This window comes from Coregonus lavaretus, assembly GCF_964263955.1.
Source record: "Coregonus lavaretus genome assembly, contig: SUPER_35_unloc_5, whole genome shotgun sequence".
Lineage (NCBI taxonomy): Eukaryota > Metazoa > Chordata > Actinopteri > Salmoniformes > Salmonidae > Coregonus > Coregonus lavaretus.
Window position 1 is genome coordinate 22232 of NW_028167177.1, and position 23306 is coordinate 45537.

Genomic DNA, 23306 nt, shown 5'->3' on the forward strand with positions numbered 1-23306 from the left:
TGGTGTATATCTTATGTATGTGTCATATTCATGTTATCTCTGCCAAAAACTCTGAGCTTTTAGCCTTTACATAATACTGTGCAACATGACATAAACCATCTTTCAAATAGGTAATACATACAGTAATATGCACGAAGCAACATGTAATCCTTCACATTTGAGCTTTTCAGTGCCATTAAACACTAATCAATACATGAAAACATTTTAAATGAACACATATTTTTAACCTGATATAGGGAATACATACCTGTTCAACATCAAAGAGAGAAAATGTTCAAAACTCTACCCTCGACCAGAATCCGCCTAACATAAAAAGAACAACGTGAGCTTCATACAAGAGGATAGAATGATGATTGCTAACTTACAGCTAAACAGAACACGAGGTTAGCTAAGTTAGCAATTTCTCAACTCTCAAAAATGGCTAAATTCACGACACAGCTTGATTAAATGTACGTACACTCATCATATAATATACATACAAGTTACTATGTGCACTGAAACGTTTTAGTTTTAACAGGTATATCAAGTTTATGTCACGCCGAAGTGAATACATACCTCTCCCAGCCGAGTACAATGCAGACTGAGAAAAGCATGACCTCCCTCCGCATATAACCAAACCAACTCTAGAGGGCGCACTTACACAACTAACTCTCCCAATATCTGTAGACTACACGAAATGCTGAACAATACAATATTTTGGTGAAATCAACTCACAAAATAAAATAAAAAATAGAAAATGAACGGTTGCAAAAATCTGTAATTCTTTGACCTGTTACATTATCTTTAGACATGTTGTAATTTTCTTGAATGTAGTTTTGTAATTGACTAAAACAAGCAGACAACTACAAAATTGCGTTTGAAAAAGGTCAAGTTTTTGCTGTGAGACAATTAGGTGACCACAGGTTGTTTTCACCACAGGCGGGCTGTGCCCACATCGTTCTATTTAATACCGACTGGCACTATACCAGAGAAGAAGAAGAAGTCAACGGAAGTGAACAGTAACCAAGAACCATTTCCACGTTAGCGTTTTTATTGTTGTTATTTATACGTTTATTAACACCATGGAACTCATAATATGACTAATTTAACTGCACAGCATCACATACTTACCCCATGTAGTGTTTAATTTGCGTTGAAGACAGGACCTGGTTGATAAATGTTATCTTGGTAACGCTAACTAACTGCTAGTAAGTAACGTTAGCTAACAATGGCTAACTGTATGGTTTTTCACACTCAAATAGCCTCCATTATGGAGGTGCTAGCGAACGCAGCTGTGGTAGAGATCTGTAAACTCGTAGACGACGACTATGCAGTGTTTCGTTTGGAAATGACTCAAAGCCAGAAAGAAAACAGGGCATTGCAAAGGAAACTACAGCTACTGGAACTGAAGGTGGCACGGGAGCGCGCAGAGAGGACAATGCGAGAGCGCATCGTTGGCAGTCCCAGTAGTGTCAAGATCCTTGACCGACACAGAAGAATGGCAAGAGGTACATTTTGCAGAATGCCGAGGCTGCACGGCCTGTCGCAGTTCATATATAGCTCAGTGACTGTCGCCCCATTCCGCTCTGTGTGCAGATGTGTTACCCAGAATTGGGTCTTGGTCAGTTGTTGGATAGTGTGCAATAATTCCCCTGATTAGTAAGCTATCTTGCGCAAAGACAGTCATATTCTAACCAGATTCTTGATTTACTGCATTTCCTATTTACTCAATGAAAACAATGTTATGCATGGAATATAATACATAGATGAATAAATATTATGTCAAGAAGTTATGAGAAGTGTTACCTTACATCCTTGCCAATTCTAGACAGTGTCAATAGTGTACAATATAGCATTGACGGTACCTAAACCACCTCTTTTCCCCAATCATTCTCTCAGGTGAAAGACATCTCACTGGAGGCCACAGGAGCTTTGTGAAGCCAGCAGGACACAATACATGGAGCGATGACCAACCAATCACTGTTGATGAGGGGAGTGGAACCTCAACCCAGCACGTTATCGAATTAGAAGATAGTGTAATAGTGTTACATTCAATTACAGTGCATCAAATGTGACCAGCTTATTTCAGAAAGGCTCCCCTCAGCTGTTCACTTGCTTACATGTACATCCTAATTTATCTGCCATAGGGGAGCTTGTGAGACTTCCCTATGACATTGTTATCCAATTCAACTCTTGTACCGTTAATAACCTCCGCTCTTCTTGTGTCAGTCTACAGAGGCTGCAGGTCCTGGGGTCAAGCACGAGAGGTCTGAAGGAAAGGAGGACCCACGGAACAGCAGAGACATCCAGAATGGAGCGGCTGGAGCGCCCCCTGTAGCCACGGAGGACCCCACCACCGTGCAGCTCAGGACCCGACGCAGCATCACGGAGGTCAGTGGAACGCCGAACGCCGTCCTCAAGTCAGAGACAGACACAGAGACTTTAACTGTAACACAAATGCAATTACACACAGGATCTGACCACAGATCAGACCCAGAGAGACTGGGCCTGGGGAGACTGGACTGTCCTCCTGCTTCTGGCTCAGATTATTTACCGGTATTTCACCAGAGCCAGAGAATGGTTCATACCTGTGGTGATGGTGACGCGTTAGACACTGGAGGTGATGATCCATCTTGTTCTTATGCTACAGAGATGGACCCTGGGAACATGCCCTTGGCTTTAGAGACACAGACTGATCTGTCTAGAGGGGACTGGAACCAGTACAGTAGTAGTGTATACTCTGAAGGGTGCCTAGATGAGAAAGGGGAGGGTCTGGTCGTAGATAAAGTGACTGTGAAAGTGGAGGGCAACGTTCCTCCCACATGGAATGCAGATAGTCACCTAGGAGATGGACTCTCACAGGGCAGAGATTTCTTAGATTACAGGGAAAGCTTAGAGACAAATCCAAATGTCGCGGCCCACTCCCCTTTACACATGTTCAGGAATCGCGACCCAGTGTCCAGGTCGATGGGGCCTTCCGATTCACACGGCCGCGTCCTTTTCGATCAGGGATTGAACTCAAATGACACGGCTAGAGCCCAGGCTCGGGGTGGGGGAGCAACATCAGGCAAAAGTAAAGAGAAACGGTTCCTCTGCATTTTCTGTAACAAAGGCTTCAGCTGCCCCCAGAAGGTGGAGATCCACCAGAGGGTCCACACAGGGGTGAAACCCTTCAGCTGTACCCAGTGTCCCATGGCCTTCGCTCAGGCTGGTGACCTGAAGAGGCACCAGAGGGTCCACACAGGGGAGAAACCCTTCAGCTGTTCCCAGTGTCCCATGGCCTTCGCCCAGGCTGGTCACCTGAAGAGACACCAGAGGGTCCACAAGGGGAGAAATAATACAGCTGACCCCATTGTCAGAAGAGATTTTACCGGCAGCACCAGATGAAGATGCACCTAAAGGTCCACATGGGAGAGAGGCCATTTGCCAGTACGTACTGCAGGAAGAGGTGCTCAGAGAGGAGCTACCGCAGGATACACCAGCAGAAAAACCGTTCCACTCTATAACATAGAAAGTAACCATTTCACTCGATAGCTTCTGACTGTTAGATCAAACCATGCATTAAATACATCATCCAGAAGGTGAGGTCAGTACAGGTGCATCAAAGCTGGGACAGAGAGACTGAAACACAGATTCTATCTCAAGGCCATCAGACCAGCTTCCACCCGGTGCAACCCTGCACCTTAGAGGCTGCTGCCCTATATACATAGACATGGAATCACTGGCCACTTTAAAAATGGAACGCTAGTCACTTTAAAAATGTTTACATATTGCTTTACTCATCTCATATGTATATTAGGATATTCTATTGTACTATATTTTAGTCAATGCAACTCCGACATTGCTCGATCTAAAACTTATATATTTCTTAATTCCATTCTTATACTTTTAGATTTGTGTGTATTGTTGTGAAATTGTTAGATACTACTGCACTGTTGGAGCTAGGAACACAAGCATTTCGCTACACCTGCAATATCGTGCTAAATATGTGTATGTGACCAATACAATTTGATTTGAAAGATGAATTGTCATTGTTGTTAGCACGAAAAAGATCCACAGACGCATTTGGAATTACGAGAGTTACAAATTTCAGTGTTGAATATTCCTGGGTAGAATATTGCATCCAGACATTGTGTGAATTATATGGCATATATAGGGCTGGGTGATATATCAAATTAATGTTTTAGCGAGATGTTTCAAATGCCTGTATCGCAAGAATTGAGTTTTTATTTGTATATATTTTTTGCGTTCTACGGTGCCTTCAGAAAGTATTCATACCCCTCGACCTCTTCCACATTTTGTTACAGCCTGAATTCAAAATTGATTAAATAATTGTTTTTTCTCGCCCATCTACACACAATACCCCATAATGAAAAAGTGAAAACATGTTTTTATAAATTGTTGCAAATGTATTGAAAATGAAATACAGAAATATCTAATTTACATAAGTATTCACACCCCTAAGTCAATACATGTTAGAGTCACCATTGGCAGCGATTACAGCGGTGAGTCTTTCTGGGTAAGTCTCTAAGAGCTTTCCACACCTGGATTGTACAATATTTGCACATTATTCTTAAAAAATTATTCAAGCTCTGCCAAGTTGGTTGTTGATAATTGCTAGACAGCCATTTTCAAGGTTTGCAATAGATTTTCAAGTAGATTTAAGTCAACTGTAACTCGGCCCCTCAGGAACATTCAACGTCGTCTTGGTAAGCAACTCCAGTATATAAACTCAGCAAAAAAAGAAACGTCCTCTCACTGTCAACTGCGTTTATTTTCAGCAAACTTAACATGTGTAAATATTTGTATGAACATAACAAGATTCAACAACTGACACACAAACTGAACAAGTTCCACAGACATGTGACTGTTATGAGGTTTTCATAGTGTTGTGGGAACCAGGTTAGAGTTAGTAGATAAGTGGCTTGGTGCCACTGAGTCTGCATTCCATTATGTCATGGGAGATTACTGATCTTTATGGTAGAATGATTGATGGATATGATATACTGACTTGGGGGGGAAAAAGGAATAACATCAGAGAAGAAAGTGCCCACTGATGGTTAACAGATGTGGTTGGAGAAATGTGTAACAGAGGGTATCAGATATGTTCTTTGTTCAGTAGTTGGGAACAGCAAGAGGCAAAGCACTCTCTTTTGTTATAACGTACCAGGGTACCTATTAAATTAAATATCTTCTTGCATCATGAATTACTTGATACCCGAGAAACTCATCATAACATGTGACTAACAGAAATTGAATAATGTGTCTCTTAACAAAGGGGGGGTCGCAGATGATTCATGTTTTCTTTTAGATCCACAACTAGAATCCCTCCACAGCCTCATAGAGGATCTAGATACATTTTCTAACCTCTCTGGATTAAAACCAAATTATGACAAATGTACTATATTACGTATTGGATCACTAAAAAATACAATTTTTACATTACCATGTAGTTTACCAATAAAATGGTCTGATGGTGATGTGGATATACTCGGAATACATATCCCAAAGGAAATAAATGATCTCACTTCAATAAATTTTAATAGAAAGTTAGCAAAAATAGATAAGATCTTACTACCATGGAAAGGAAAATACCTGTCAATTTGTGGAAAAATCACCCTGATTAACTCTTTAGTATTATCCCAGTTTACCTATTTGCTTATGGTCTTGCCTACGCCTAGCAAACAGTTTTTTAAATTATATGAGAAAAAAATATTCAATTTTATTTGGAACGGCAAGCCAGACAAAATTAAAAGAGCATATTTATATAATGAATATGAATTCGGAGGACAGAAATTATTAAATATTAAAGCATTAGACCTATCACTAAAATCTTCAGTCATCCAAAAGTTATACTTAAATCCGAACTGGTTCTCAAGCAAATTAGTAAGATTGTCTCACCCACTGTTCAAGAAAAGCCTTTTTCCCTTTATTCAGATTACAACCTCTCACTTTCAGTTATTTGAAAAGGAAATAATCTCCCAAATGTCACTATTTCTAAAACAAGCCATAGAAAGTTGGTTGCAATTTCAATTTAATCCTCCAGAAACGACAGAACAAATAATGCAACAAATATTGTGGTTAAATTCAAATATACTAATTGACAAAAAACCTTTATTTTTTGACAGAATGTTTAAAAAAGGTATAATCTTCGTAAATGATATCATCGGTAGGACTGGTGGAGTTATGTCGCACATGCAGCTAACAAAAACATATGGAAATGTCTGCTCTACCCAAAATTACAACCAAATAATTGCAGCCTTACCGCAAAAGTGGAAGAGGAAAGTTGAAGGGGGAGAAAGTAAGGAACTTGTCTGTCGGCCTTGCATTAAAGAACATAATTGGTTAAGGAAAACTGTGATAAATAAAAAAGTATATCAGTTTCACTTAAGGACCAAAGGATTGACAGCCGTCCCATATAGATTGCAAAATAGTTGGTCAGAGATCTTTGACGTACCGATCCCATGGCATAGTGTTTATGAACTGACACGCAAAACGACACCGGATTCAAAAATTAGAATCTTTCAATTTAAATTATTATATAAAATTCTTGCTACCAATAGAATGTTATTTATATGGGGGATACAATCTTCCCAGCTCTGCAGATTTTGCTGTGAAGAGATAGAATCATTAGATCATTTGTTTTGGTTCTGTCCATTTGTAGCTTGTTTTTGGACACAGGTCCAGGAATGGCTAAAGGATTGCAATATTTACCTGGAGCTAACCTTGCAGATAGCATTACTGGGTGATCTGAAAAGTCATAGTCAATCAATCAATAATATAATAATACTTTTAGCAAAAATGTTTATTTTTAATTCACAATCTGTAGAAGCAATGAGAATAGAAAGGTTCAGAACTTTTGTAAAACATCACAGTACGGTTGAAATATATATGGCAAATAGAAATCCTATATGGATGGTGTTAAGAGATAGATGGGAGGTATTGAATAGAGTTGAAGGATGGGACTAATAACAAATAACAACAAATAATAACAAAGATAGCTAATAATGTAAGCATACTGTGTCCATAATAAGTATATAGGTTGTATGTTGGGAGCTTTTGGGAAAGAGCACAGTTAGAAAGATATGGCATTTAGAAGCAAACCGGATGGACATCATGAAAATGATCGGAGAGGTTGAGAGTAGAAGAGGTTCAGGAGCAAAAAAATAAATAAATATATATATATATATATATATATATATATATATATATATATATATATATATATATATATATATATATATATAGAATTATTGTAAAATTAACTCTGTCCATAAGGTGTAGATAGTAAGTATAGACCGGAAGTAGAGGCCTGGGCGTTGTTGTTCACTAATTTACTCCAAGTAGGGAAAGGATGGTGGGGTTGAAAAGTAATAAAGGGGAATATATATATAAAAAATAAAAAAAACATGGGGGATTGGAAGTGATGCAGACAATTACATTGATAGAAGATACAATCTATCTGCAATATTAAGCTGATCCATCCCCCCCCCCCCCAAAAAACAAAAAAACAAAGGGGGGGGGGTCAAAATCAAAAGTAACAGTCAGTTTCTGGTGTGGCCACCAGCTTCATTAAGTACTGTAGTGCATCTCCTCCTCATGGACTGCACCAGATTTGCCAGTTCTTGCTGTGAGAAGTTCCCGGACATTTCTGGGGGGAATGGCCCTAGCCCTCACCCTCCAATCCAACAGGTCCCAGACCTGCTCAATGGGATTGAGATTTGGGCTCTTTGCTGGCCATGGAAGAACACTGACATTCCTGTCTTGCAGGAAATCACGCACAGAACGAGCAGTATGGCTGGTGGCATTGTCATGCTGGAGGGTCATGTCAGGATGAGCCTGCAGGAAGGGTACCAAATGAGGGAGGAGGATGTCTTCCCTGTAACGCACAGCATTGAGATTTCCTGCAATGACAACAGTCTCAGTCCGATGATGCTGTGACACACCACCCCAGACCATGACGGACCCTCCACCTCCAAATCGATCCCGCTCCAGAGTACAGGTCTCGGCGTAACGCTCATTCCTTCGACGATAAACGCGAATCCGACCATCACCCCTGGTGAGACAAACTGCGACTCGTCAGTGAAGAGCACTTTTTGTCAGTCCTGTATGGTCCAGCGACGGTGGGTTTGTGCCCATAAGCGACGTTGTTGCCGGTGATGTCTGGTGAGGACCTGCCTTACAACAGGCCTACAAGCCCTCAGTCCAGCCTCTCTCAGCCTATTGCAGACAGTCTGAGCACTGATGGAGGGATTGTGCGTTCCTGGTGTAACTCGGGCAGTTGTTGTTGCCATCCTGTACCTGTCCCACAGGTGTGATGTTCGGATGTACCGATCCTGTGCAGGTGTTGTTACACGTGGTCTGCGACTGCGAGGACGATCAGCTGTCTCCCTGTAGCGCTGTCTTAGGCGTCTCACAGTACGGACATTGCAATTTATTGCCCTGGCCACATCTGCAGTCCTCATGCCTCCTTGCAGCATGCCTAAGGCACGTTCACGCATATGAGCAGGGACCCTGGGCATCTTTCTTTTGGTGTTTTTCAGAGACAGTAGAAAGGCCTCTTTAGTGTCCTAGGTTTTCATAACTGTGACCTTAATTGTGTACCGTCTGTAAGCTGTTAGTGTCTTATCGACCGTTCCACAGGTGCATGTTCATTAATTGTTTATGGTTCATTGAACAAGCATGGGAAACAGTGTTTAAACCCTTTACAATGAAGATCTGTGAAGTTATTTGGATCTTTACAAATTATCTTTGAAAGACAGGGTCCTGAAAAAGGGACGTTTCTTTTTTTGCTGAGTTTATTTGGCCTTGTTTTAGGTTATTGTCCTGCTGAAAGGTGAATTTGTCTCCCAGTGTCTGTTGGAAAACAAACTGAACCAGGTTTTCCTCTAGGCATTTGCCTGTGCTTAGCTATATTCAGTTTCTTCTTATCCTAAAAAACTCCCTAGTCCTTTGCCGATTCACAAGCTGACCCATAACATGATGCAGCCATCACCATGCTTGAAAATATGAAGACTGGTACTCAGTGATGTGTTGTTGGATTTGCCCCAAACACAACACTTTGTATTCAGGACTTTTATTTCTTTGCCACATTTTTTTGTGGTTTTACTTTAGTGCCTTATTGCAGGAGGCATGTTTTGGAATATTTTTATTCTGTACAGGCTTCCTTCTTTTCACTCTGTAATTTAGGTTAATATTGTGGAGTAACTACGATGTTGTTGATCCATCCTCAGTTTTCTCCTATCACAGCCATTAAACTCTGTAACTGTTTTAAAGTCACCATTGGCCTCATGGTGAAATCCTTGAGCGGTTTCCTTCCTCTCCGGCAACTGAGTTAAGAAGGATGCCTCCATCTTTGTAGTGACTGGGTGCATTGATACACCATCCAAATTGTAATTAATAACTTCACCATGCTCAAAGGGATATTCAATGTCTGCTTTTTTAAAAAGCTATCTACCAATAGGTGCCCTTATTTGCGAGGCATTGGAAAACCTCCCTGGTCTTTGTGGTTGTATCTGTGTTTGAAATTCACTGCTCGACTGTGGGACTTTATAGATGATTGTATGTGTGGGGTACAGAGATGAGGTAGTCATAAAAATGTTGTTAAACACTATTATTGCACAGAGTGAGTCCATGCAACTTATTATGTCACTTGTTAAGCAAATTTTAACTCCTGAACTTAATTAGGCTTGCCATAACAAATGGGTTACATTTACATTTTAGTCATTTAGCAGACGCTCTTATCCAGAGCGACTTACAGTTAGTGAGTGCATACATTTTCATACTGGCCCCCCGTGGGAAACGAACCCACAACCCTGGCGTTGCAAGCGCCATGCTCTACCAACTGAGTTACAGGGTTGAATACTTATTGACTCCAGACATTTCAGCTTTTCATTTTTAATTAATTTGTAAACATTTCTAAAAACAGAATTTCACTTTAACATTATGGGGTATTGTGTGTAGGCCAGTGACACACAATCTTACAATTCAGGCTGTAACACAACAAAACGTGGAAAAAGTAAAGGGGTGTGAATACTTTCTGAAGGCACTGTCTTGTTGGTCTCGTCTCCTTCGCTCCTTCTGTGCTGTGTGCTCTGTGCACCTTCCCACTCGCACACAGACACCAAGCCCCTCCCCCTGCAACAACATTGATGAAAGATAACTTTTCTAACGATACCCTTTTTTTCAGATCCTACTAAAACGAGAGTATAAATTAACATGATTGTGGAAAATGTATGCTCAGTTCTGTCGCGCACTCGGCATTATGGTACCACGTACCACTAGCAGTATTTAGCCACAGAGTGTTATGTGCTAGCTGTCTAGTCTGTGTTTTCTAAATGTGCAATGAGCATTGAAAAATATTATTATTTATCTAAGGAATTGGCAACTCGTTCTCATTCTGAGATAAGCATCTTCTTATCCAGGTAGGCCACTTGATTTCAACATCTAAACAAAGTGAACAGGCTGTTGTTCAAACAGTTGGAGAAGGACAGGAGGGTGCATTCCTAACAGTTCAACTGTTCTACCTTGTTAGCAAGCAAATAGATCCAAGTTAACCAATAAGCTTTGATTTGAAGTTGGCTAGACTTTAAATATAAAGATTAGCTGGCTACTCACTAGCACGTGGGCTTGTGCTTGAGAGATTGTTTATGAGACCTGTGTTAATTTTATATAATGCCTGCTACAAGAAGTTGGTCATTGTTAGTGGATGTGCATGGTTCTGGTAAAATGTTTAACAAAAATTGCATTTTCATAGACTTGAAAGCCAGATCAGTGATTATTGCAAAAAAGCAGGTTAAACTATTTTGATAAAATAATTAATTTATAAGTGGGTCTTATGGTTGTGGAAGGCTTATATTTAGCCTAGGTATAATTTTACAAGCCCTGAATTCATTAGATTATTTATGACCGTTTGAAATGCATTGTATTTACCTTTAATTGGGCAAAAAATCTTATTTAGAGAACTTTAGAAAATCGAGATGTAGATCATGAATCGCCCATAAGTTTGAAAAAATCTAGATGATTTTTAGGCCATATCGCCCAGCCCTAGGCATATATAAGCCTAAAAAGTATGTTACATATTGTGTTGTACTGTGTAGGCTATATGATGTTGACAAATGCCTATTTCATTACTTCCATTAACCGACTTAATTTCTTTCCCAATACATTTTTTATGAGAAAATGAAAGTAGTTTATCATGCAGATTTGTAGTTGAGACGTGCATGTTTGGTTTTCATATGGTGTGTGTTGAATAAACACAAAATGGGACTTTTCATGCAGACTTTCATTGAGACTCTCTTTAGTATACACATCTGATCTCACCCTATTCTGCATACACACAACAGCGCTTTATAACCAAATATAGCTACACATACCCACACACTAACAAACACCTACTGTACATGCCAAAATAGTTTTGTCAGGTTTCTCTGATGGTGACTTTGAATTTATTATAGCTGACTTATTTTTACCCACAACATGTTTATGTCCACTATGATTGGTTTAACAACAATGAAGTCATTCTGTAACTACAGTATAGGACTCATGTAGTGGGGATGGGTAAACACTCCATGTTGAAAGTGTGTTTATTATCTGTGTGTACGTACCTGAGGGAGTGTATGTCTGTGTAATCTGTATCACCTGTCTCTTCCAGGAGGAGGAGGGTCCAGAGGTGCTGCTGGTGAAGGAGGAGGGGTGTGAGGAGGGTCTGGGGAACCCTGAGGGGACCATGGTTATGGAGGACAACCAGACTACACCTCCTCCTGAACCCACAGTTGAACCAGCTGAGCAGGACAGGACCACACACAGTCTCACTGAGGTGAGCCCACTGTAAACTACTGTCTGAATAGTATTAGTTCAGGGCCTGTATCCACAAAGCCTCTCAGAGTAGGAGTGCTGATCTAGGATCAGTTTAGCCTTGTAGATCATAATGAATAAGATTATATAGACAGATCTTAGATCAGCACTCCTACTCTGAGACTCCTTCTGGATACCGGCCCTGATGTTGACATTAATTTTTATTTTACCTTTGTTTAAACAGGGAGTCATCATTGAGACCAGGGTCTCTTTCACAAGGGAGCCCTGCTTATACAATTCATAAGACACAATTAAATCAAATCAGATACAATGTAAAACAAACAAAAATGCAGCACTTTACAAATATTCAAGAAAAACAGTTACGAAGGGCCCCAATCAATATTTTAAAATTGTCCGAGAGGCACCAGAACATCCAATTGTAATGTATTTTGTAGTTGGTTCCATCAATGAGGTGCATTAAAACTAAAAGTGGATTTACCTAGTTCGGTGGAGACCTGAGGAACCTCAAGAGTTAACCAACCCTGTGAACGGGTTTGGTATGTCATGTTTTTATACTTTAACAATGAAGTTAGGTAAGTTGGAAGTTTGTGTAGTAGAGCTTTGTAAACAAAAAGGAGTAATTTTAATGAGGACCTGCCAATTTGATACAGGATGGAGTGGCGAATATTAAAACTGTCAGCTGTGATAAAGCGAAGGGCACTATGGTAAGTCGCTTTGGATAAAAGCGTCTGCTAAATGGCATATTATTATTATCTAAAGGTTTAAGAGTAGTGACTGCTGCATTCTGGTAAATGGAGTCACTCGCCATAGTCAAGAATTAGCAGGAAAGTTGACTGTACAATCTGCGTTCTGCTATGTAGGGAAAGGAAAGATATATTTAAAAATATATATATCCCACAATCAATCTTATTTTTTTAACTAGCTCATCCATACTTTTTTTTAAACATGAAATCTTTGTCAATCCAAATGGCCAGATATTTATATGTGGGAACCCGATCGATGGGAGAACCAACCATCCAGTGAATAGAAATGTAGTCCATCTGAAACATTTTTGCAAGAATTAGAGAACAACATATATTTAGTCTTGCCCACAATTAAGTACACGTTTTAAATCAACCGAGGCTGTCTAAGGTAACATGGTCAGATAGCAGCTCTAACAGCCTGGTCAACAGTTTTGGCAATGGCACACCTGTGAGTGCTTGCAGAGTAACGTCATCAGAGAGCGACGCATGCTGCATACGGAACGAGAGCGCTTTTTTATTTTTTACGTTTCTGAAAACGTTTATTTTTTACTAGCCTACCTGTTTAATTTGGAACCTGCGATGCGATTAGCTCAGTTGCTGGGTACCTCTATCTGTCCCGGGACACTGCCAAACCGTAAAGTCTGAAGCGCTGCAGCTTGGCGAAACAGCTAGCCTAGCTGCTAGCTATTAAGCTAGCCAGGTTTCCTTGACAATTTGAACACAGCCCGCAACGCGGTTAGCCCTTGTGGCTGGGACGGCGGATAGTCCTGAGTTTGTGGCTGTTTCAATTCCTGCTGTTTGTTGCCGTTTCCATCGGCCCTGCGAGCTGTGCTGTCTGGAATTGCGTGGAGTACCAGCATTAGCCTACGTTGTTACCATCATGCCGCCCAAAGTTAAAGGAGGTTGGAGTAATGGAGAGGACAGTGTTACGCTGTCACAGGTGCGTGATCTTTTAAATCAACAAAAATATTTCTACAAGCAATTGTTACAGCAACAGGAAAATGGCTTCAAGAGCTTTGTCCAAATACTAGTGGACTCGACTAACAAAATAATGGACGATCTGACGTGGGAGAGGTGAATGTCATGGAAGAGACTTGCAGCAAGATGACAACAAACTAAGTCCACGCGAGATGACATCAGCAGTGTTTGTGAATTATTATTACAGATGACTGAGAAAACAGACTATCTAGGAGGGACAGTCCAGGAGGAATAACATTGTTGTGGATGGCATACCAGTCTACACATGAGACCTGGACGGAGTCTGACGAGAAAGTGAGAAAATGATCACTGAAAAGCTGCAGATGGATCAAAAGAAGATTGAGGTGGAGCGTGCCCACAGGTCTGGAAAACCTGTAACCAGCCCAGGTGACAGACCCAGGCCGATAGTGGTCAAGTTCCTAAGGTTCAAGGACAAGATGGCTGTTCTGGAGAGAGCCAAGAACTTGAGAGGAACCATTATCTTCCTAAACGAGGACTTCTCTGAAGCTGTTGCCAGAGGCAGAACGAATATATCCCAGCTATGAAAGCTGCCAGATAGTGTGAGGACATTGCTTACATCTGCTACAACAAACTCATTGTCCACCCGCCGTCACAAAAGCCTGGGAGTAGTGAGAGAGCCAAGCTTCCGGGTCAGTAGCTTCAGCCCAACATCACACACATACACCAACTGTCACTCAAAAGTACCTGATTGACTGACTCTTAGCTAAACAATTTATTATTTTTCTCTTCATATTATGTTCATCTCAGATAAGTTACCCAGAAAAGGGCTAAGAATAGCCCATATTAATTACAGTGCCTTCAGAAAGTATTAATACCTATTGACCTATTCCACATTTTGTTGTTACAGCCTGAATTCAAAATTGATTACAAATAAATAAATCTCACCCACCTACACACAATATCTCATAATGACAAAGAGAAAACATGTTTTTAGACATTTTTGCCCAAAAAATAAATGAACATGAAATACAGAAATAAGTATTCACACCCCTGAGTCGATACTTTGTAGAAGCACCTTTGGCAGAGATTATTCCTTTCAAAGGTAAGTCTCTAAGAGTATTTCTTTAGTGCCTTGTATTCTGTACAGGCTTCCTTCTTTTCACTCTGTCAATTAGGTTAGCCTTGTGTAGGAACTACAATGTTGTTGATCCATCCTCAGTTTTCTCCTATCACAGCCATTAAACTCTGTAACTGTTTTAAAGTCACCATTGGCCTCAGGGTGAAATCCCTGAGTGGTTTCCTTCCTCTCCGGCAACTGAGTTAGGAAGAACGCCTGTATCTTTGTAGTGACTGGGTGTATTGATACTGTTATAACCAAGAGCACAGACCAGTCTGAGTAGACTTTGCAAGTTCACTGTCAGGCAGCCGCTGAGTGTCAGAGAGGGAAAACGAAGCACTGCTTCGCGACATGCATTCTTTCAGCTTTACGGCAAAGAAAACGGCTCGTCTCTAGCCTAAACGGTTAAAAAGATTTGACCGGAGATTACTTTTTTCTTTCTAGCGGGATTCACGCACATTTTATATAATTTCACAAACCATGTCGCAGGCCGTTTTAAACTAATCCCGGGTCGCTAATTATTGTTTTGATAAATAACAGCGTTGTTCAGTCATGTTACCTACTGTAGCTAGCTAATAACCTGGCAAATTTGATTGGCACAGGAAGAAAGGAAAGGGTCTGCTACTCATGAGATGTGCTTCAAAAGGTAGGATTCATATAGGCCTAATGTAAGCCTAAACTATATCAAAAATCTATTTCTTTCTGGTATTCCTTAAATTCTGTTTGGTGCCTAAAGTTGTAAAAGTTGGGAGCAGTGTGTGTTTGTGGGAGAGAGCGAGTGGTGTGTGAGTGAGGGAGACAGACAGAGAGTGTGTGTGTGGAAGGGAGAGAGGGTGTGTGTGTGTGTGCGTGTATTAACTAAAGAGTAAAGGTTTCATGCAGTGTGTTTCCCCCTTACTGACACAATGACATTCCTTCCTCCCATTCCTCCAGCCAAATCACACGTAGGCCTTTGCAAATATAAGCATATCAGCCATTCTATGCAGTATTATATTATACACTGAACAGTGTGAAGTTAAATTCAATGTGTTCTATTGAGTAGAAGTGTGAATTTCAGTATCGTGTTACTACTCGGTATTGTGATACTTGGCCTGGTATCGTATAGTTTGTAAAATGTTGTTATCGTGACAACACTAGTTCAAAGAAATGCAAAAGAGGTGGCAAACAAGTCAGGCTGCTCAGCTGATTGGTTGACATGCATATAAATAGATCTACATTTGTAGATGTATTTATATTTTTACTAAACTTAACAAAAATAAGATTCAATTATATTACCAAACCAAGATAAATGACATAAAACGTAATGGAAAAATACTTGTGAAGTACCTTAAATGATATCATGGGCAGAAAACCCAATTCATCTCCATTGTTCATTGAAATTGATGGGTCATTTATAAACAAAACCTTTCGGTATTGCCAATAATGTCAATGACTAATTTCATTAGTAAAGTGGAAAAACTTGGACAACACTGAACCATAAAATGTATGTATAAAATATCTTATAATGAAAGAGGATGATTGCTGTTTTGAATTTGGTCAAGTTAATAATAATAATAATAATATGCCATTTAGCAGACGCTTTTATCCAAAGCGACTTACAGTCATGCGTGCATACATTTTTGTGTATGGGTGGTCCCGGGGATCGAACCCACTACCTTGGCGTTACAAGCGCCGTGCTCTACCAGCTGAGCTACAGAGGACCACAAGTTAGTGTGGGAGAGTTGGAAAAACTGATATCCATAATGATAAGCCACCAGGTATAGACAACCTTGATGGGATCTATTGAGAATGGTAGAAGACTTTATTGCCACATGTATTAGCTATAACTTTAACCAGGCGTGGAAGGAAGCTAAAGTAATTCCACTGCCTAAAAATAGTTAAGCACCCTTGCTGGCTCTAACAGCCCCCAAATCAGTTTGCTGCCTGTTCTTAGTAACTGATGGAGAGAATTGTTTGACCAAATGCAATGCTGTTTTTCAGAGAACAAGTTAACTACTGACTTTCAGCATGCATACAGAGAAGGGCACTCAACTTGTACTGCACTGATGATTGGTTAAAATAAATTGATAATAAGATGATAGTTGGAGCTGTATTGTTAGATTTCAGTGCAGCCTTTGTTATTGATCATAAATTGTTATTGAAGAAACTAATTTGCAATGGCTTTACATCACCTGCCATTTCATGGTTGGAGAGTTCCTTATCCAATAGAACCCAGATTGTTTTTCAATGGAAGCTTCTCTAACATCAGATATGTACAGTGCTGTGTCCATCAGGGCAGTTGCCTTGGGCTGTTACTCTTCATAAAAAAAAAAGATTTGCCACTGGTCTTACATGAAGCTAGAATGACTATGTATGCAGATTCCACACTCTACATGTCAGCACCCAAAGCCAGTGCGCTCACTGAAATTCTAAATTAGTTAGTATCAGAATGGGTGATTCATAAACTGGTCTTAAAAACATCTAAAACTAAAAGCATTGTATTTGGTTCAAAACATTCTCCAAGACCTAAACCTCAACTGGAGTTGTGCATAAAGGGTGTGACCATTTGAGCATGTTGAGGAAGCTAAACTCCTAGGTACAGTGAGGGGAAAAAAGTATTTGATCCCCTGCTGATTTTGTACATTTGCCCACTGACAAAGAAATGATCAGTCTATAATTTTAATGGTAGGTTTATTTGAACAGTGAGAGACTGAATAACAACAACAAAATCCAGAAAAACGCATGTCAAAAATGTTATGAATTGATTAGCATTTTAATGAGGGAAATAAGTATTTGACCCCCTCTCAATCAGAAAGATTTCTGGCTCCCAGGTGACTTTTATACAGGTAACGAGCTGAGTTTAGGAGCACACTCTTAAAGGGAGTGCTCCTAATCTCAGTTTGTTACCTGTATAAAAGACACCTGTCCACAGAAGCAATGAATCAATCAGATTCCAAACTCTCCACCATGGCCAAGACCAAAGAGCTCTCCAAGGATGTCAGGGACAAGATTGTAGACCTACACAAGGCTGGAATGGGCTACAAGACCATCGCCAAGCAGCTTGGTGAGAAGGTGACAACAGTTGGTGCGATTATTCGCAAATGGAAGAAACACAAAATAACTGTCAATCTCCCTCGGCCTGGGGCTCCGTGCAAGATCTCACCTCGTGGAGTTGCAATGATCATGAGAACGGTGAGGAATCAACCCAGAACTACACGGGAGGATCTTGTCAATGATCTCAAGGCAGCTGGGACCATAGTCACCAAGAAAACAATTGGTAACACACTACGCCGTGAAGGACTGAAATCCTGCAGCGCCCGCAAGGTCCCCCTGCTCAAGAAAGCACATATACATGCACGTCTGAAGTTTGTCAATGAACATCTGAATGATTCAGAGGAGAACTGGGTGAAAGTGTTGTGGTCAGATGAGACCAAAATCGAGCTCTTTGGTATCAACTCAACTCGCCGTGTTTGGAGGAGGAGGAATGCTGCCTAATACCCCAAGAATACCATCCCCACCGTCAAACATGGAGGTGGAAACATTATGCTTTGGGCATGTTTTTCTGCTAAGGGGAAAGGACAACTTCACAGCATCAAAGGAACGATGGACGGGGCCATGTACCATCAAATCTTGTGTGAGAACCTCCTTCCCTCAGCCAGGGCATTGAAAATGGGTCATGGATGGGTATTCCGGCATGACAATGACCCAAAACACACGGCCAAGGCAACAAAGGAGGGGCTCAAGAAGAAGCACATTAAGGTCCTGGAGTGGCCTAGCCAGTCTCCAGACCTTAATCCCATAGAAAATCTGTGGAGGGAGCTGAAGGTTCGAGTTGCCAAACGTCAGTCTCGAAACCTTAATGACTTGGAGAAGATCTGCAAAGAGGAGTGGGACAAAATCCCTCCTGAGATGTGTGCAAACCTGGTGGCCAACTACAAGAAACGTCTGACCTCTGATTGCCAACAAGGGTTTTGCCACCAAGTACTAAGTCATGTTTTGCAGAGGAGTCAAATACTGATTTCCCTCATTAAAATGCAAATCAATTTATAACATTTTTGACATGCGTTTTTCTGGATTTTTGTTGTTATTCTGTCTCTCACTGTTCAAATAAACCTACCATTAAAATTATAGACTGATCATTTCTTTGTCAGTGGGCAAACGTACAACATCAGCAGGGGATCAATACTTTTTTCCCCTCACTGTATAATATTGGATGTTCAAAAGAGTGGTGGTGAGGAGGAGTCTACCGTGTCCAGAAGCGAATTCACCATTAATTTTCTGTATTAAGGGTTCACTCAAAAATCATTTTAAGGTTTGTTTTACTATTGACAGTTACTGCTGATTTCGGGATTGTATATATATTTGCTCTCTGTCATCTGATTTATTCGTTACAGTCTCTGAATTGTTTAATGTAACTTTTTGCCGCCAGCTCCTAATATCAGGGCATAAAAACTACTGTCTCATTAATTAACCTAGTGCGCCTGTGAGAACAGCTGGTGCACATGCGCACTAGGCCCAGCTCCTTTTCCCAGGCCAAATCGTTCTTATTATACCTCAGTGGGCTGAACTAGCTGGCTAGCTGAACTAGCTGGCTAGCTGAACTATGCTAGTTTTTGTCCTCATTGCCAAACTTCATAAATACTGCACCCTCAACTTCAAAACTCCTTTGCTAGTTAAACAATCATGTAAATAAGAAATTAGCTGGGAAGAAACTTAAATTATGTATTGTTTTTTTAAATAGTCATTTCTGGTTCGAGATATCTGTTGTAAGACTATGGTGGTGGAGGATATTACATTTACATCATTTACATCATTGCTACTTAACGTGGATCCAAGTTCAGTTTTGAGATCCACCGGCGTCATTAGCCTAGGGTTAGCTGGACGTTTCTGACTGGTCTTGGAACTGTGACAATGGGTAGCCTCTCCCAGCTTGGCTCGATGGGATATGAAGTGATATTGCCAACACAGCCAGATTAACCTTTTTTCGACTGACTATCGTATTTGTTGATTAAATCTGACTTTAAAATATAAAAAGAGTAATCCAGGTATGTCACAAGGTAATTGACACGAGGAAACTCAAGAAAATAGCAACTCTACAGATCGCAATGAATACAATGAATGGCTAAATTACTTCCGGACATTAAGGGTCCACGGAGCTTCTCCTCACCATGGTCAAGTCATCGTGGTCAAGTCATAATGACAGAGTTGTTGTGAAGATGGGGAGGGGTATGTCTGTTATATTCAGCGTTTTTGACACAAATCAACTAACTGTCCTGCAAAAACTGTAAAATCAACTGTTAAGGCTCTTGTCTTGGCCCATCTTGATGACTGTCCGGTAATAAGGTCAAGTGCAGCAAATAAAGACCTAGCAAAGCTGCAGCTGGCTCAAAACAGAGTAGCACGCCTTGCCCTTAACTGCACATACATAACTAGCATCAACAACATGCATGCCAGTCTTTCCTGGTTGAGGGTTGATGAGAGATTAACTGCTTAACTGCTTTTATTCTAGTTTTCATCAGAAATATTACTGTGATGAAAATTCCAGATTGTCTGCATAATCAAATAACATTCAGCTCAGACACCCATACATACCCCACAATACATGCCACCAGGGATCTCTTCACAGTCCCCAAGTCCAAAACGAATTCACGGCAATGCACAGTATTATACTGAGCCATGATCGCATGGATCTCCCATCTCCAATTACTCAAGCATCTCATTGAACGGCGGGGACTGTGAGGCGACACACATACAGACACACGAACACACGCTTCATTTTTTGTATATCGTATTTAAAATTTGTGTGAACTGTCCTTGTCTATCACTGTATCATTGTTTTGTTACATGTCATCCTTTGTGTTTTTTGTGGACCCCAGGAAGAGTAGCTGCTGCTTCTGCAAAAGCTGATGGGGATGCAAATAACAAATATATATATATATATATATATATATATATATATATATATATATATATATGTATATATGTATATATGTATGTGTGTGTTTGCATACATGCCTTTCAATGATACAAGTCCAACCCAAATAGTGCCAACTAAACCCAACCTTTACTATTGTAGTCAGTAGACATGGAGGATGGGAACCCTGATCTGCTGCTAGTCAAAGAGGAGACAATAGAAGACGGACCAGAGAGCATTGATCTGCTGGGTGGACTAAAGATGGGGGAGCAAGGTAAGGGAGTAATACACAGAACATAATAGATATACTTCAATGGGAATAGTGATGCACCTGGCTATTATTTTGTCCATACAACTCCATATGTAGAGTTTTCTTTGCCATATTTTTAAAGTCTATTTTGTAACCACTTCCTGCAGGTGGTTGGCTGGAGGCTAATAGAGGAGACTGGGTGGCCATCTTGGATTCCCAGACCCAGACAGGTGCAGCCAATGTCCCAGGTGACGACATCACTGAGCAGGCCAGGATCAGAGGTGACAAAGTGGAGGTCAGTGGATGGGACGGTGTCCTCAACTCTGGGGTAGGGAACAACACCGTTAACCACAACCAGAAACGGACAGTCGAACACAAAACATCCAATCTTAGTCTCCATGACAACAGACTGGATGAGACCAGGCCGAGGCGTAGATTTGGTCTGCAGGAACGGGGAGGTGTCCATATGCGGCGGGAGAGAACAGAAACAGACTCTGCTAGCGATGCTCTGTCTTGCTCCTATAGTTGTGATTCAGAGAGACTGATGGCGCCTCAGGTTAACCCCCTAACAGGTTCTGCCTTCAGCCTGCCTTCTACGGGATCTATCAACTGGAACATGGACCCACAGACACTCCCTGACATTCGTCCTCCTCACACTCTCCTAATAAACCAGATCTCAGACAATGCCAGTGCCTCAAAACTAAATAGCTACACAAGCCCATCGACAAATGACAGTAGTGGAGACAGAATCAGTAAAGGTGGCGGCAACAAAGAGAAGCGCTTCCCGTGTTCGTTCTGTGGGAAAGCCTTCAGTTTCCCCCAACAGGTGGCAATCCACCAGAGGTTGCACATGGGAGAGAAACCGTTCAGCTGCAACCTGTGCCGGGCTAGTTTCTCCCACTCGTCCAACTTGAAGAGACACCAGAGGGTCCACACAGGGGAGAAACCATTCGGCTGCCACTTGTGCCGGGCCAGTTTTTCACACTCGTCCAACCTGAAGAGGCACCAGAGGGTCCACACAGGGGAGAAACCCTACAGCTGCCCCAGTGTGAGAATAAGTTCTCCCACCAGCATCAGCTGAAGATGCACCTGAAGGTCCACACGGGAGAAAGGTCGTTTGCCTGTACACACTGCGGGAAGAGGTTCTCAGAGAGGAGCTACCTTAGGATACACCAACAGAAAATGCACTCAGCCCATGTATAGTGTCATGTAATGTAATAGGAGTTAGTTTGTTTGTAGTTAATTCTGTTGATTTTGGATGTAGTAGGGAACTGGATGAGGTGAACTGAGGAAAGAATATGTATGATGAGGCAGAGTAGATGATATGGCGATGGTTGGTGTGATGGTGTCTGTAAAATTGCTTCACTGATGAAGGGTGACAAACTTTGTCTCTTTAGGTTGATACTGGTGTTTCATAGTGAGATAATGATAGTGCCTTAATTCATGTCTACTTTTAACAATTGCCACTGAATATTTTACTAAAACACATTTACTTGAGGAACAGCGCAGATGCAAAGTTTGGTAAAAGAATAACAGTTTTTTGTTTTCCAAAATCTTTGTTAAATATCTACTCAGAATTAAGATTCAAATATGTCTGCAGAAAGAATGGGGTCTCAGCGATGATATGACACCTTGAGTTTGCAAAAAACTATTTTGGAAATTGAACTACAGTAAGTGAAATGGATCAACACCCAGTAACAGAATGATGGTAACATAATGACATAGGTCCTTGATCTGTACTATATAGAAATGCATAATAATGAGTGTCATTCTCTTCATGGTGATGTATCCTGAATAGGTACACAAAGGTAGACAAATGTAATCCTCCTTTGCATGTTTGGGTATTATACTACACACTGGCTATTATTCTAATGAGCTCCGCCCCCAAACAAGACCAAATTTGGTTGGTCAAGACCAGACCAAATCTGTACCAATCATAGAGGTCTATGTTTCACAAGTTTGGACATCACAGCACAGTAGAGCAAATCACAGTATAGTTCAGTACAGTAGAGCACAGTAAAGAAAAGTACAGTAAAGTCCAGTAGAGTATATTACATTATACTGTACTCTACTCGTGTGCTGTACTGTACTGAACTATACTTTTTTTTACTCTACTATTCTTTACTGTACTGTACTCTACTGTGCTTTACTGTAACTGTTTTGAGACTACTATGATTTCCTATTGTGGCCAATTCAATTGTAGTCATTCTGTTACTGATTTTTCTGTCACTGTTAGCGAGGGGGTCGCGTCTGGCAAACTTAACCGATACAATGAACAACCAGCCGTATTGGGTAGCAACACTAGATTTGTGTCGGGACTATAGCCCGTCGAAGGATGAAATACTATGAATAAATTCATCAAAATAACATTTAATGAAAATATGTCAATCATTATTTGAATGTGTTGGTAACCCGTTGTATAGAAGTGATAATGCCCTCGAAGCCGGAGTTTGGAGAATATATTGTCAGGGTGTTGTCGTCGTGCCAATATATCCTCCAAACACCGGCTTCGAGGGCATTAGCCCTTTTATACAATGGGTTACCAACATATTCAAATAATGATTGACA

General features: G+C 40.8%; 1 protein-coding gene across 1 annotated transcript; it reads left to right on the forward strand.

Annotated features, from left to right (window-relative positions):
• Positions 1-966: 966 nt before the first annotated feature.
• On the forward strand, positions 967-22740 carry LOC311110388 (uncharacterized protein). Its single transcript, XM_084188934.1, has 6 exons — positions 967-1487; positions 1879-2015; positions 2209-2370; positions 11633-11797; positions 20651-20762; positions 20906-22740. The coding sequence occupies exons 1-6, from the start codon at positions 1208-1210 to the stop codon at positions 21817-21819; spliced, it is 1770 nt and encodes a 589-aa protein (XP_084045060.1). The 5' UTR covers positions 967-1207; the 3' UTR covers positions 21820-22740.
• The last annotated feature ends 566 nt before the right edge of the window (positions 22741-23306 follow it).